We start from the raw sequence: 17,066 nt of genomic DNA, 5'->3' as shown, positions 1-17,066 counted from the left end.
AAATTTTGAATCAGTTATTAATTAAATAAGTTTTAATCAAATTAAGTGAATATGCAGAATAGAGAAAAAGAAAACAAAATTGACAGTTTGCTTGCAAAAGGAGAAGGGCGAACATCATGCACATGAGTCGCAAGTTGAGAAAGGGATAAAGTAAAAAGTGAGAAAAGAAGAAAGCAGATAACTAAAACAGATTTTCTCGTGACAAAAGAGTAACTTGAAAAATTGTCCCTTTCGTGTTTCAAGATTAGGACATTTTGGGGATTCATTGGTTTTTAATAAGGTACAAGCGAGGTGGAAAACATTCAATCTTAAAAGATTCCACTTGAGCGTCCTCCTGGTGGGTTATGGACTTTAATTGCCGTCCGTCTTGTTCCAGAATCATCAAATTGTTCACCGGTAAGCTTAAAGCTTGAGTCTTGTTGATTGCGAACACCGCTCCTAGTTTTAGACAAATGAAAACCAGCGGCAGAGGTTCCAGAGCTTGCAGTTGAAAGAGCAGGTGATGGAGGACCGGTTGTGGGAATGGTTTCATAATCATTATTTTTGGTTGATATAACCGGTGGCTCTACACTAATTGGGTTAACTTTATCTGCTCCATTATTGTTTGCATTGCCGTTAGTTACATTTGCTTGAATGGCCGGTCTAAGAGTTTCAGGTCTTTCAGATCGGTCAACTTTCACAGGACCCATGTTGCGTTCTCGGTTACGGACTCTTTCATAAAGGATAGCTGGGAAAGGTGGACATTCAATGAAACGTCCTTTCCCTTGAGAAACGTGTAGAGATCCATCTTCATTAACAGCTACTACACCTTGTGAAATGACCACAATTGGGCTAAATTCAACCTGTAATCCTTCAAAAATGTTAAAATCACATCGAGAATGGTGAGTTTCAGCTTTAATAACTCGTGGTTTCTTTCCCCAGACAACAATATCAGCATCTGATCCAACAGCTATCTTTCCTTTTCGAGGATAAATATTGAAAATTTTAGCAGCATTTGCACTGGTAACGGCAACAAACCGAGTTGGATCCATTTTACCTGTTCGAACTCCCTTTTCCCAAATAACCATTAACCTTTCCTCGATTCCATTGACTCCATTAGGAATCTTGGTGAAATTAGTTTTTCCTTGAGCTTTTTGTTGGGCTGAGAAAACTATGTGATCTGAGCCAACAACATCAAGCACACCAGCAGATAAAGCATTAACTAATCCTTCAGGAGTTGTGCGGTCTGGTCGAAGAGGTGGAGATAATACATGCCCAGCAGCATGTGCCCAACACCGATTGTAATAGTGAATTCCGTCGGTACCAATAGCTGAGGCGAGAGTTTCACCAATGACAAGAGTTCCTCGAGATCTTGCTCTATTGATCTCTTCGGCTGCAGATTTACTCATTACATGAACAATATACAAAGGGGATTGGACATGGTGAGCTAAAACGGAAGCTCGGTGAACAGCTTCTGCTTCAAGATCTTCTGGACGTGATTGAAGATGACCTTCAGGGCCGGTAACACCCATTTGAAGGAGTTTCTTGGCCAAGAAATCAATTAGATGACCATTTTCAGCGTGAATTTTGGGAACTGCACCAAGTTTCTTGCAACAATCAAAAAGCTTGATCAGCTCATGATCTTCCAACATGAGGGAATCTTTATAAGCCATGAAAGCTTTAAAAGCGTTGACACCCTTTTGTTTAACTAAAGTCTCAATTTCTTTTTCGGTTACTCCATCTTTCCATTTGGTAACGGGCACATGAAGACTGAAATCGCAGCATGCCTTTGAATCAGCAATTGCCCGATACTTTTCAAACAATTGAACTGGAGATAAGTTGGTTTCAAGAGGTGAATCAAATACAGTTGTGGTTCCACCAGCCAGTGCAGCTCGAGTTCCCGCATAGAAGTCATCCACTGATGAAGTGCCCATAAAAATACCTTCCAAATGAGTGTGTGGATCAATTCCTCCAGGTATGACGAAGTGTCCCTTTGCATCGATCACTCGACATCCTCCAGGTACAATAAGATTAGGTCCTATTTGTCTGTAAAATAAAGATTTAAGAATCATCAATATTGAGAGGTAAAGTGTGCATGATAATACGAGTCAATAAACACAAAATTATCCAACCACACACTTGAATTTACTTATTCAAGTTACATTATTTATGGATGCTTTTTATAGTTTTTTCAACATCATATTAAATTATATTATAGTGCATATATTTTCGTGCAATTGATAACATATGTATCATGGAAGAAAGTCAGGAAGTACGAAAAAAGCGCAAATTTTAGATAAAAAGCAAATCATATAATTTTTGATGTGATACTCTATCGTAAGGAAATTAACCTTAAAATTGATGTGATCAAGTGACCATGAAATCATCATATCAGGTTATGATCCGTATATTTGATTCAGTTTGCTGGACTTTTTTCATATTTACTCATCATTAAGAATCAACTATTAAAACTCAAATTGCTAAAAATACTACAACTGATTTCAATTTTTTAATGGTAGTTATGTTTGCAAAGTTTTACACTAAATTTAACTATTAATATTATTGGTTGTTTAATTCAGTGTTCAGAGGATATCAGCCAATATTCCATGAATCAAAAACATTAAATCTAAAATCGTTTAAATATAATCGTAATATTGGAAAGCAAATCAGAAAAAAGTAATTTATCAGTTTTGATAATCATTACCTTTCATCTGATTTAGAAAAAAAATAATTTTGAACTTATTTGATTGAATAAGTCGAATAGAATACTGAATATACTGATTTCGTTAACTGTCTGGTAACTCAATTAATTAAGTTTCAACTTTTGTCAGTAATTTAGGATCTAATCCATCTTCGATGATTGTTGTGCTAAATGCAAATATCTTATAGCGAATCTGATTGTCTACTTTAATCGGTAGGAAAAAAATGAGATGAGTTAAATCCCATAAAATTAACAAAGATTCATTATCATTCATTAGTTTATGGAATGAAATTCATGTAAGAGCAATTAGATGACTCGCGTTCCCAAAAGTCAGGACAATCCCAAGTAATGTAAAAGTAAGCTTGTAAACTCCCAAAATAAAGAATTAATTGTTTGTGTGTAATTTTATTTGGTCACTCGACGCCAACATACACGTTATAACAATTAACATCAAACCATCTTAAGGTCAATCTTGTTGTGGCTGAGCAAGCAAATAACAGAAAATATTATTATAATAAAGTAAGTAATTATTATTCATCACATCAGTTCGTAGGAGGTGATGATAGAGAAACAATTTTCATGATTTTAGCTATTACAATTTTTCTATTAATAAATGCACTTTAACCCGAGCTGGACAGGATATGGTTATATTTTTATGGGTTTCCCACATTGAATCAAGATTTTTTAACTTACTTGATGATACCATCTTCAATAAAAACATCGGCATCAAACATGGAATCACTGTTAACAATTCTTCCCTGTCTGATAATTATGCGATTTTGAGAGCTCTGTTGAAATCAAAGAAAAGAAAGTACGTTAGTTATCAACAATAAGAAAAAAAACAATTAAATGTATTGAGTTGTATCAGTTGAAATCAAAGCCTTTCTGAATGAAACACAAAAACAGCCTGGAAATTTTCATGATATTGAATGTCATTCAAATAACCAGAAAATAGAAATACTAGCTGACCTAATGATTGGAAAAAAAATTTGCAATTGAACAGACTGGAATGTTTGAATAGATTTAAACCTGAACAGTACCTGAACATGAATAGGAATTTTCTTTTTTGGAGCTTCCATATTGATAAATCTTCAAGCTTAAAAAACACAGAGTATTGTTGAAACGTATAAAGGTGTCGATTGTAAAAAGTGTTAAAAACAACGGTTTTTGAAAGAGAAACAGTCAATATGGGTTGTGACTGTTGTCGATGGTAAAAAGTGAATGTAATCCAAAGAAAATGAGGAGACACTTGAGAATTGTAAACCAAAATTGGATAAAATTTCACAGAATTTGTTTATCCTGACTAAGGATAGATTCCTGAGTAGTCGCACAGCACAAAGCAATAAAAACAAGGCGATAATAAAACGGTAAAATAAAGGTAAAATTTGAAAATAAAGACGATGGAATAACCGTAGAAAATAATTAAAAAATTGAATGAGGTATAATAGCAGAAGCGAAAACAAGCAGAAGTCTTTTTGGCGCAAACGTTATTATTGAGTGTTGAAATGTGTAAAGCTGATGTAACAGACTAACATAGGAAAAGGGATGAAAATAAGAGAAGATAGAAAAAGATGAAAGAAGAAAAAAGAAACAGAAAAAGAGAATAAGACAAGAAAAAATCGATATTGGGTTAACAGAAGAGAAGTAAAATTTAACCAAAAATTGACTCTTTGATTTCAATTTAATAAATTCACTTTGGAGGTGTAAACAGATAATAAAAGGTACAATTCACTAGATGAATAAAAATTGACTATTGTGAGTATCAAAGTCCAAGTTGAAAGTAAATGAATTTAACCCAAAGTTGACGGTTTAAACCAACAACTGCAACTGAAAAATAAGGCGAATCAAGTTCCCGCTTCTTTCTCTCTCCTCCTTCGCTCTCTTTCTCTTTCTTTCTCCCTCTTTCCTCTCTTTTTCTCTTTAATTTTCCCTTTCTCTCTTTGAACAGTTGTTTTTCAAATGGTCTTTTGATACTAAATCTTGACTTTTTTATTTTATAATTTTGACACTTTTTATAATTTCATGATCGTTATCATCTGTTTTTTTTCTTACTCTCTAGTATTCATGAACATGCCTTTTTAATTTACCCAATTAACTAGATGTCGGACAAGCTAATCACAGTCTAATTTCATCCTGTCCAGGTAACTTGTTTTGATTTACTTTTACTCATCTTGATGCAGCAGACGATATAAAGGTTTAGTTTCGCTGACAACAATTAAAATAGCTACAATTTTACCCACTTTTACACAATTTTAATCTTTCTATCTGCTGTTTCCTTTCTCCTCTGTTGTCATTAGCGCAATCATCAAATCTTGAAGAAGGATTGTTATATGGATTGACCAAGCTTCATTATCGTCTGACTTTGTTTTATTTCTGGCAAAAGAGAATCACCAATTTTGTCAATGCGATTATTCACCTCACCTCTTTCACCATTAAATCCGTTAATGAAAGGTAAATATATACACAAAAGTTAATCGTAGTTAAATGATTCTCACTACCTTCAAAGCTTGTACGATTTCAGTAATCCGCTTAGTTACCCAACTGCTTAGCTCTTTTACAGCTACATCTTTTAATATTATCTATTGATTGCGTTTTCCTTTCTCTCTTTTTCTCTTGCAGTGTCCTTTTTGATGATGATCGTGAAAGCTCAAATTAGAGATTTCTTACATTCTGTTTATTTTTCATTCAAATTCACCCACTCTCCTGGCGTAAATCTTGAAAATCAGTAGCAGCCTTAAACATAAACAACAAGATTAATGGAAAATAGGATTCCACTTTTTCTCAATCTCAATTATCTTGTTATTCCTGTCAACATTATCTTCTTTCATCAATTGTAACGCTGCCCGTGGTGATCATTATCGGTATCACAACAATCTTGCATCCCATGCATGGACCACACAATTTACGTATCAACTGTCCGACATTGTATTAATAAATGGAATGGTTTAAAATGGTTAATCAAAGCTATTGATCGGCTATCATCAACGGTATCAACTGCCATCTTTTACCATATTAATCCAAGTCAACATTTTGAATTTTCTTGATTCAGAAAAAAAGGCTAATTCTTGATTCCACACAATGAATGTTTATTTTTCAAAACGGTTGACCTTCAATTACTCCAAACAAATGCACAATTGTAGCAAAAGTTTCTCAGGTTAGTTGAATCTTCATCATTGTAACGGTTTAATCTTTAAAACAGGTGAATCCATGATTTCTTATCATTATTTACTAATAATTGTATACAACAAATGGTATTTCCATTTTTTCATCTCTCTTCATTGTTTTACCTTCTTCCTCTCTCTCTCTCTCTCTCTCAGCCATCCGATTCTCAATGTTTAGTTATTCATTTCAATCCACCGAGGGAACAGGTCAGCCGTAAGCCTGGCCTTGAACATGATATCAAATCATACAAATCATTTAAACACGCAGTGTACACTTACTCAATCATTAAAGGTACCTCAAGTGTAAATTAATTGAACAATAATTGTGTTGACTATCAAACTTAACTCATCTCTTTTTTTCTTCTTCTTTCTCCTCAGATTCATCATCATGTTTCCAAAGTGAGTTTGACAGTTATATTTGAAATAAATGATGAAGACTGCAAACTTGCTAATAATTTTGCGCCTCATTTAGTTAAAGAAATTTAAACTCGAAATTTTTCTCGAATCAACTCATCCAAAACAATTTTACCTCTACTTACAAGGGAACTATTTCTCATTGTTCTCACCGTTTTAGATGAGACATGGCACAATCGATAGAGGGCTATTTTTTAAGAAATAGTGTGCTGCATTTCATCTGTATGGCCAGTGGTTCCTAAGATATTTGGGTTTAAAATTTGGGCATTTTAATTAAAACCATTTTTTAAAAACATTAAAATTGTCTAAAAAGGCGTAGCCTAGTAGGTAAAGGCGCAGGTGGAAGTATGGAGGTTTTAGGTTCGAATCCTGGTGACTTTTTATTTTGAATTAATTTATATAATTTTAGACTTTTTTAATTCAAATTTTTCATGAAATTTTTGTTGATTAATACAATTAATTAAATAATTTTAAAAAATTGTCTTAATTCAAAACATTTAAAATCAACAAAAATTTCATGAAAAATTTGAATTAAAAAAGTCTAAAATTATATAAATTAATTCAAAATAAAAAGTCACCAGGATTCGAACCTAAAACCTCCATACTTCCACCTGCGCCTTTACCTACTAGGCTACGCCTTTTTAGACAATTTTAATGTTTTTAAAAAATGGTTTTAATTAAAATGCCCAAATTTTAAACCCAAATATCTTAGGAACCACTGGCCATACAGATGAAATGCAGCACACTATTTCTTAAAAAATAGCCCTCTATCGATTGTGCCATGTCTCATCTAAAACGGTGAGAACAATGAGAAATAGTTCCCTTGTTAGACCAATTGCAATCAAATTGATAAAGATTTTTAAATTTGGCCACAATGAACAGATTGAACCAAGAAATGGCTTGATTACCTGTCCATTTGATTGTTTGACCTGAAAATAGTTTCTTTACAATTTCTGCTCTCGTTCAATGATAAATCACCAAATTGATTTCCTGCTATTGTAAAAAATTATTATTCCTGGTCAATTAATTTTATCGTAAAATGCTAACCCAGAATATCAATCAATTTTGGTTGATGCAATTTAAACGAGCGTTAACTCTGATGAAATGGAAAGCCAGTTGAATTTAAATTGCTGTTAAAATATACAACTAGATGGCCAATTGAGGTAATTCAATTTAAACATCATTTCAACACTTCATTTCATATTTAATGCCTTTCAATTTGTTTTTTTCATACAGGATCTTGTTAATTGTTTTCAATGCTCATCCAATAATATTGATAATTTGATGGTAAAATTTAAAGTAATCCGATGTTTGCAAATGGTCAAGGAACCTTGAAGAGCCAATGTTTATCCAGTCTGTTCAATTGAAGCACATCAAACTTGGAATCGATCAATTCAATGCTTGTCTAACTTCATTAACTAATATACACGACATACTCTAATCAGTTATGATAATAAAAAATGTGGATATAACAAGGTAAATAGTGGTTATAATTGTCTTAGAAATGATGATAAATGTTATATTTGTAGTAATGGTTTGCTTTTTATCTTCTCTTTTCAATTCGCATCTGAATAATTTACTTCAACACAACTCAATAAACAAGCGACTTTGGCGGAGCAATACAAAACGTCTTCCACATCATTTGTATCCTCATCTCTTCTCTAACAGTTTTCTTCATGGTTTTAGCTGGGCCTTTCTCAACCAAATTACCAGGATTCTCATTAAATGATTTAGAAGCCTATTCCATTTACATGTTCCTCTAAAACAACACACAAAATATGATCCATCTTTCATTCTTTTCTCACAACATTCAGCAAAAAAAGTACGTACTCTCACACAATCTTCATACTCTTAACAAGATGGTTAACTCTCTCTCTTTTTCTTTCTCTATTTACATCTTGTTTCGACCAAATTTAGATGAAAAGACAAAGAAGGCCACTTTTTCAACTGTAATGTGATTCTTAAAAGTTCAAAAGGGATCAAGCCTTAATTGAAAATACATTTACTACGGGGTAAAATGATGCTGATAAATAACTTGAAACTAGTATGGACCAATATGTTATTCCTGTTTCATGACAAGGAGAAAGCTTTCAACTGTTGCAAATTTTAGGATAATCATCATTCATCTTGATACCAAGACAAAAATTGAATATTTAAAGAATCACAATTATTTGAAGGGGAAAAAGAATGATCACAATGGTAATCATGGTGAAGCTGAAATCGGCCAGAATGATGAATCCTTCTTAACCAGTTGTTGCTGTTGTTATATTTATGTTTGTTAAAAGTCATCAGGAGGAGGGCGGACAATAATACTGCACAAAATTTTAAGCACAATTAAAGAAAGCAAGTCAAAAAAAGTATGATCATATTAATAATGGTGGAAAAGGATGAAAAGCTTCAATTGATGGATTAATGGTTGACTCTAAAGACTGGACCGGATAGTTACAATATCATATGACTTATTCAGAAAAGAGATGAAACAGAATAAGGTCAACTTCTCCACCCTGACCGACTGCTTAACCAACCAAACACACCATTCTCTTATCTTAGTCTTCTTTTTTTGCTTTTTACTGTCTCTCTCTTACATACATCATCAGTATCATCTTTATTTCATACTGATCGCCATCAAAATTCAATGTCATCCTACTCGTTTGGAGAATGCTTTATATATTATTAAGTATAAATCATTTTTAGCAGCGCCTTCAGTAGCGCCCGAACCACAAACCGATATTGTTATGGCTGCTGATACTACTTCTGGGGCTGTCAATTTTTGATTATTAGCATTATTATTTTCTGTATTACCATTATTATGATTATGATCATGTTGATGGTTGAGCCTTGATGATTCAAGCTTCACCCTCCTACTGTGTATTATTATCCTTATTATTATATTATATGTAAACAATATAAGTTCAATGGCCGGATAACAAGATCAACACCCAAATGTTAGTGCTATTTTCAGTGAGACAACAAAAAAAAATGAAGGTGAAGAGGACGAATAGCGGCTCTTTTTTCCCCGTCGATTACAAGCAAAGTGCCTCAACAATTGGTCTTTATTTAATAGCATTACGATTGTGTCTAAATATTGTCAGATGCGTTTTATTCAAACGTTTGTCAACATTTGGGTAAACAGTTTACCCAATTTTACTTGGTAACTGTGTAGCACCAATTTGTTGAACATCCGGCAACAATTTATCCACAATTTAACAGTTAATCAACAAAATTCAACAATTTCATTCAAACCGAACAATTGATTTTCCCAAATATCAAAGTTTACATTTTTCAAATCTCATCAATTTGCTGATAATTTACGGATTCAATTTCACCATTAGCTTCTTGTTTTACACCTGAGTATTTTTCATTTCAAGCAATCTCTAAATTCATCAATATTGCCTATTTTATTGATTGACTCTAACACATTGTACAGAAATTATAATTTACAGTTGCTTGAAATAATTAAATGTTAGACTTGGTTACAGTTTGTTATTGATTGTGTAAAAAGGATTTACTTTTGTAAAATCAATTCTGAATATTGATTTCAATGTTTAATATCAAAAGGTTGAATTCCATGATTAAATATTTCGTTGAAACATTTGTATGGTTTTACTGTGAATCAAGACAAGAAACAATCAATATTAACAGCGACAAGTTGGACTATAATTTAACTAATTGTTTGCAAGACTAAATATTTACTGAATCGATTGAAGAGAAATTGGAAAAAATGAATAACACAGTTTAAGAATCAATTGAGTGACAGTTAATTGATTTTAAATAATAATCATCAATTGATGCTGTTTATTTCAATCATTTGGATTCTCATGAAAATCATTTAATACGATTATTGGTAAACTTGAACAGACAATTATACAATCAAAACTGGACCCAGTTAACGTTTATCATTAAGGTCAAAGTAAATGTAATACTTTAACATTATTGTGACTATTAAGAGTTAATACAGATAGTGACTAAAAATAGTAAGTAATGTACATTACAATCACAATCATAATGATGGTAAAGGAAACAGACAATTTGTTTTAATTTTATTAATTCATTGCTACAATTTGAAGGGCAACATTATCAATCAAGCTTCGCTATTCTCATCTCTCAACTGTTCAAATTGATTGAAATGATTATTATTAACACTTCTTAAATAATAATCATAATGGATCAAGTATGGGTATACATTGAAATGTGCAGCTTGGGACAAGAATTAAAAGATTGCATGTTAAAGGTTATTAGAAATATTGTAATACAAATTGTAAATAAAAATTGATTCCGATGCTTTCGCGGCAATTTGATTAAATATTGAACCTTAAGATTAATAAACGTTTAATTGTTAGTTAGCTCTCAATGTTTACTATTGCTTGGTAACTGAAAGTAATAAATATTGTAAATTGAAGGTTCATCTTTTAGCAGTAATTTCAATTCTTGCTTTTCAATAAATGCCCATAGATTTAACCATTTAGATTGTCATTGATCAGGTTAGGCTAATTTATGCTGATTGTACTGATTAGCCTAATGATTGGTTGCTTAAAGGATGCAATTGTTTGTAAAGATTTAGGATATTGATTGATCTAATTGTTGATGTGTTTAAGTTTCAACTGTTGACTTATTTTTTGTACTAATTGCTGCCAGCAATTACTGTCACTGGTTTTGCTAAAAATACTTGGTTGTTGGTCAGTTGATCATAATTTCATAGACAGAGTTGATTTAGTGGTGATACAAATTAACCAGGGAAAAGGTTATCATTAGATAATTAGTTTTATTGTTAGTTTATTTAGTTAATATTTTTGTGTGAGCCATAAAAACCTAACCTTTTTTCCTGCAGTTTATCAACATTCAAGATTTGTCTGGTTATCTGATCATTTTTGGAAACTTGGTTCTTTGTTTTATTTGGAAGCAAAAAAACAGGTTAGATTTTTTTTCTGGTAAATGACTTTAAAAAGGCAATTGTTTATGCTATTAGTAAATTGTAGAGTGAAACAAATTATTTTAACATTGGCGTGATATTTTGTTCAAATTAATCAGCAAATTTTTCAATTTTTTGCGCTTCTGTTTTTCATTACAATTTTGAAGCTTATTTTACAGTCGCTAAGTAACGATCTTCCAATTGGATTTGACTCAATTTTTGTTTTGAAGTAAAAATCATCAACTATTTGTTAAACCTTTGGTACCTAAATTACCTATTTTGGTACATATTTTAATTGAGTCTTGACTCAAGTATTACTCTGACTATTTTGTTAATCATTGAAACTGCATCTATTGTGTTATTCGGGTTGAATCTCGTTTCTGGTTTTCATCAGACTTGACTTTCCCTCAAGAAAAGTGTAAAGGGTAATTATTTTTGTTCTTGTGTCTATCTTGACGTGGGAGATTTAACAATGTAATTAACAGTTAAATCATTAAAATCAACATTTCTCTTTCCAATGTTCCTATTAAGGTTAACATTCTGTTTTTAGGAGAAAGTCAAAAAACTCACAATTTTTGGTGCCTGTTGTGTAAAAGGTTGATGGAGCTCAAGTATTCTGACTTTACCATTTTTCCTGGTAACATGGTAAAGCATTTGCTATCTAATAGTTTGTCATTCTTATCCGGCTTTGAACCCATTCTTGATCGCTGTTATACAACCAGAAACAATTTTCCTGATATGTCTTAATTGCTGCTTTTTACTCAAAGAAACAAATCACACTAGAATGTGAAATGTTTGATTTTTAACATCTTTCTATCAATATGAAGATGTTTGTTAATCGCTTTAATCAAGATACTTCTTTGACTTTGCCATGAACATAAACTTAGGAGCGGAAGTTTACAAGACTCATCAGATAATGGCTATTTACCTGTTTTGATCAACTCAGTCAGTGTAAAACAATGTCAACAGTAACAGAATAGACTTTAACAAGTGATCTGAATCAATAGATAAAAATTGAATCGATCAACCGTTCATTTGAATTGGAGAAAATGAAGGTAAAAAATAACACAAGGTAAGTTTAGTGGAAAGAAAAGTAAACACGATGAATAAATATTATTATAATAGATGGAAAAGGCTATCTTTAAATGAACACCATCATCAATGGTCTATTGGTCATCTGGTTTAGGGTCAACCATTCAATAGAAATGAAATGGGAATAATACCTGCATTAAGCATAAACAAGAACCACGTAATACAAAATCACAAATCCGAGTTAGTCATTCACCCTTTAACAACAAAAGAAGACCTTTCAAATGACATGATATCAAAGCAAAAGAAGATTAAAGAATTGATTAAACTCTAATAAGGTTACTAGAATCAAAATTCTGACTGAAATTATAATTTAAACATCTTACCTCTGATTAAAAATTATTTAAAAGCGAAATCAATCTTTTCTTGAGTCAAATATTATCTTTTTGTACTCGAAAGATCAGATACTATTTATAGATATCGTAATGCTTTCAATGTGTTTTTTAATTGAAATTACGTTTCATGTTGGCTTTTTTTATTAGTTATTGATTAATTTTTGCTCTCTCAGAACTCAACTTAGTGATTCAATAATGTTAATATGGATATTTATAGGGAATAAATTAGTTTTTCCTGATCGCATCTTGTGTTACCTTTATAATGCTGGCTATGCTTTATGACTCTATGGTTTTTTTGGAGCAAAGGGGAGATTTCAATTGTCTGGTATGATTATCCTTGCAATCAATTGTTTATTTGTGATAAAATATCAATTTAACTATGATGACTATTTGATAATATTGAAATGATTCAGCTATAGTTTGAATTTGGATCAAATCAGGGTGAAAATGTAATGGACAATGTGATTGCTTGGAACTGCACGGAATACAATTGAATGTCTCTTTTTTTAGGTGAGTAATAAATATAATTACACTTGTATGACATGAAATGGGAAGAAATTAGTCTCCATGTTCATGGAATCTTGTCATTTCATCTACTCAAATGAATATCTTGTATTTCTACACAGGTTACAGGAAAGATGTCTTCAAGGAAATTAATGAGGCGAGGGAAAATGCTTTATCTTCATGTTTTGACTCGCTGTCTTATCACTGATCTTTCTTCACAACCAAGACTTCTGTCTGATACATTGTAAACGCTTTTAAAAAGTGGTTCTTAACACTGGAATAAAGCATGATAATCAATTCGATGGCTGAACAAGGTGGATTGAGTATCTATCAAGTGGAATAACCAATGTAACCAGATAATATCAGGCTAATATTAAATCAAAGAGTAAATTATTCTCTTTCATATTAACCTTTACGATGGACTAGCAAGATTATGAAATGAAGATGATGTTGACGTCAATTTATTACCTGAACCAAAAATGAAGGGGCAAACAAACAAGTGGAAGAGCAAAGAGGAGAAAGTCAAAAGAAGAGGGAAAAGTGTTGAAATTGACAGAAAAAAGACAAAGAATGATGGCAAAGAAGGAGTAAAGAGTCATAAAGAAAGGTAGCAAATGGTGAAAAATAGAGTTGAAAAAAAAACTGATTCTCAAGTGAAGGTGAAAAAGTGTTTATCTGGTGATGAAGGTAATAGAGTTGGTTAAAAATTGCGGCTAAAAGTGAAGAAGAAAAATTGTAAGACTGAAAGGAGAGGAACAAAGAAGAAAAGAGGACAAAATGGAAGATAACGATAAAGGCAAAAAGACAGGGAAAAAAGAGTGAACGACCCAGCCCAACGAGTAGATGACATGCCTTGAATAATTCTGGTATCCACGTTATATCAGTCTACAACAGACAGTGGAAGAAATAAGAAAGTAAACCTAATTCAAACAACAATTCTTGGTGTTAAACAATTGTCAGATTGATTCTTTTGTAAAGATTACCTGGCCTTGGATAAGAAAATTGGAAAACTGGCTTTTTCTTTGTGAATAGCTTGAGACAATCTGGTAAGAATCAATCAAAGGCTGTCAAAAAATGAAGAAATCAAAACAATCATCACCTTTTCATCTGCATCTATTTGGATTGTAACCTTGGGTTAACTTTGATTATTGGACAGAAAAGTGCAATACAGTCGTCATTAATATTGAAATTTGTTCCTAGAGTCTCAAAATACTTAAAAAAACTATCATGCATCAAATGAAGATAAACAAGGAGAGTTTAATCATCAAGTTGATTACAAAAATGTGAACAAATTCAACCATTTAATCATATGTAAATCAACACGGATCATCACTCCCATTCATTTCACCATTCACAGAAGGGATAAAAGGTCGAAGTCAAGGTTAATTGTAATCAACGTTTACTGGTTACTTGGTGAAAGTAATTTGATTGGATTTTTCAACTGAGATAAGAAAGGCTTGAGAAGGCAAAAAAAGAGTAACTGAAATGTAAAAATCTTACCGGTTCTTTGGGTTTAAAGTTTATCGGATTTGCTTCATATCGATTCGAAGCTTGACTTCGGGTGAAACTTTCATGATCCATTTTGATTGTTGGTTTAACGTTTCCAGATGAATGGCGAACTTTTCTTATAGTTGTACTTCGAACTACAGCTGATTTTACCTGGGAAACCTTTGTTTGATCCTGATGTTGTTGCTGTTGTTGCGGTAAACTATTATTTTGCTGTTGAAGATGAGGATGATGATGTTGCTGTGGTTGCTGCTGGAAACGATTTTGTTGACTATGGTGTGACGATGGTTTCAGCACAGTCTCAAAGGTAACCTTACGTTTATGATTGTTATTGCTATTATTATTAATAGTATTGGGAACACTTTCTGTTTCACATGTTTTCTTGGTTGACTTGACTGAGGATTCCTGTTCAACCTTGCGTACCAATGATTCAAAGGAGTTTGCTCCATACAGTCTATTGGCGAAATTATTTCCACTTTTATCATCTCTCATCGTATTCAATCCACTTTTACCTGGTGAATCAAATGTACGGCTAAAGAAGTCAGCTCCATTTCCTGGTGATAAACGATAAAAGAGGCTTAATGGTGAGGCACATTTCCGTAATGGACTGGGACAAGGAATACTTGGAATAGATTTGGCTTCCCATGCATCTGGAATAACTTCAAATAAAGGTGATATGAAAACTTTTCGCTTAACCCGACTTGGTGATCCAGAGCGAAGAATCCCTTTGGTATTAAGGCCAGTTTCAAGTGATTTACATGTAACCAGATTACTTTTTACAACATTGTTATTCTCGTCAACAATTTTCTTCTCACTGGTTGTTGACTTTAACAAACTATCATCCATGATAATTGAAGCAATTTAACGTTATCGTTCAAGAGAATGGATAAAAATTAAAAGTGAAAACCAAATTTACTAAAATGGTATTTAGTAAAATCAAGCTTCAAAGGACAGAAACATTTTTCAAATTAATTGAAAATATTCAAGATTAAAGATGCAGTTGAAAAGTGTACAAGAAAATATCACGATTAGGCAAATTAATTGCTGTTTAACGAAATATTGATTAATTATGAAAGGGTCAGTTGGTCACTTGGCAATTTTGTTCACTGTTCAACTAGTTAATCAACAATGTAAATCACTTGTGCATAAAATTTGAAATGGTTGATTAGCCGATTTCTGGAAACCTTAACTCAGTACAAAATTTTGGTTAATCATGATGAACTGAAAAATTTATCCTGAAAACATTATGTGAAAGTGCACAAAGGAAGGGAAGGCGCTGATGAGATGACGATTTTTGGGGAGGGATAAAGTAATGCTTAGTAATGGTCAATGGAAACATTTGCTACAAGTCCAGAGTGGTTAATTGGGCTTTTAAAATAAAGAGGTAACAGCAACCATTTGATCACCTGTTCATCTAACAAGTGATAATTACTCGAGGCTATGGATTGAAAATTCATCTTGTAAAATGCGAAATCGATTACACAGAGCATTGGAAAGGCTAAACGGATGAAAAGAAAAGATGGTTTCTTTTTTGTTGCTGTTGTTCAATGAGAGGGTGGAAGAGGCACGATTTATCAGCTGTAACCGAACTGAGTCACGAATATTAATATCATCAGATGAGAGCGGCTTTTCCGTTCATTAGTTGCTTCAACCTTCGATTATAAGATGATATTGTGTTGATGAGGACAAGTCAATGGGAATTTTCATCTTATATTGTTAAAGATTAATTTATTGTTCACCTTCACTTTATTAACATTTCTCTCCACTTTTTCAGTCAATTGTAATTAACAGGTTAGCCCTGATTATCTTTACTAATCATTTCCATTTAATTTTCAATTTAAATCTTTTCTTTTTATAATTTGCTAGATAAACTTTGAATAACAATAGAGTTAGTTGATCGTTAATTTCATTGCTCTATTTGAAATCCAATCAACTCAGGTTAATGGACTCTTGGTTGATCCGTGAGGTGGAATATAATAAACACTTGGTTAAGGTGAATAATTAGAAAGGCGAAAATTTAATTTAAAAGTAATTGTTGCAACTTCAAAATTGTCAAAAACAGTCAACTTCTTTAGGTGTTTGATTTATCATAGTTAAAAATTAACATTAATGATCATAATTCTTGCTGTTTAACATCTTTGATTGATTGTTTTAAGTGCTATAACAATTTTGTTAACCGATGTTTCTTAACCATTTCAAGGGTAAGATGATAATGTAGCCTTCATTGATTATTTCGTCTATTGTCATATTAATTTCTTGGTTTAATTGATCACGAATTTAATGTAACCTCTTAAATCACTTAAATTTATTTGTTTATAGATTTTTTTACAAATAAAACGCAATTTCCGGGGAATTTTGACGAAATTTCAGGAAATTGTTCAATAATAAAATGTCTGCCATCGTTGGGATATGTTACTTTCACAATGAATCTTAATGTCATTTTTTATGTATTTTTTAAATGTAAAATC

The 17,066-nt window shown here is 32.1% G+C and overlaps 1 protein-coding gene and 3 long non-coding RNA genes across 5 annotated transcripts; 3 read left to right on the top strand and 1 right to left on the bottom strand.

Annotated features, from left to right (window-relative positions):
• Positions 1-14: 14 nt before the first annotated feature.
• Positions 15-16,943, bottom strand: CRMP (Collapsin Response Mediator Protein). Of its 2 annotated transcripts, none has more exons than XM_015933980.3 (3): positions 14,593-16,943; positions 3,374-3,468; positions 15-2,025 (listed from the first exon to the last, which is right to left on the bottom strand). In XM_015933980.3, exons 1-3 carry the CDS (start codon positions 15,442-15,444, stop codon positions 309-311), a joined length of 2,664 nt encoding a protein of 887 aa, XP_015789466.2. In that variant the 5' UTR covers positions 15,445-16,943; the 3' UTR covers positions 15-308. The 2 variants fall into 2 exon arrangements, with proteins under 2 accessions (XP_015789466.2, XP_089123141.1); XM_089267015.1 differs by lacking the exon at positions 14,593-16,943 and adding an exon at positions 3,721-4,515.
• LOC149093731 (uncharacterized) lies at positions 4,637-6,133 on the top strand. The gene is made up of 4 exons (XR_016198348.1): positions 4,637-4,821; positions 4,978-5,131; positions 5,300-5,834; positions 5,998-6,133. It is a non-coding gene; the product is annotated as an uncharacterized LOC149093731 (long non-coding RNA).
• LOC107366396 (uncharacterized) lies at positions 7,086-9,847 on the top strand. The gene is made up of 4 exons (XR_001569648.3): positions 7,086-7,418; positions 7,492-7,731; positions 7,859-8,077; positions 8,173-9,847. It is a non-coding gene; the product is annotated as an uncharacterized LOC107366396 (long non-coding RNA).
• On the top strand, positions 12,669-13,572 carry LOC107366397 (uncharacterized). Its single transcript, XR_016198349.1, has 3 exons — positions 12,669-12,913; positions 13,002-13,098; positions 13,215-13,572. It is a non-coding gene; the product is annotated as an uncharacterized LOC107366397 (long non-coding RNA).
• Positions 16,944-17,066: the final 123 nt, after the last annotated feature.

This window comes from Tetranychus urticae, chromosome 2, assembly GCF_039701765.1.
Source record: "Tetranychus urticae isolate SD_2017Ah chromosome 2, NJAU_TeUrti_SD_1.0, whole genome shotgun sequence".
Taxonomy (NCBI): Eukaryota; Metazoa; Arthropoda; class Arachnida; order Trombidiformes; family Tetranychidae; genus Tetranychus; species Tetranychus urticae.
Note: the sequence above shows the minus strand (reverse complement) of the source record. Positions and strands in the feature narration are given on the sequence as shown.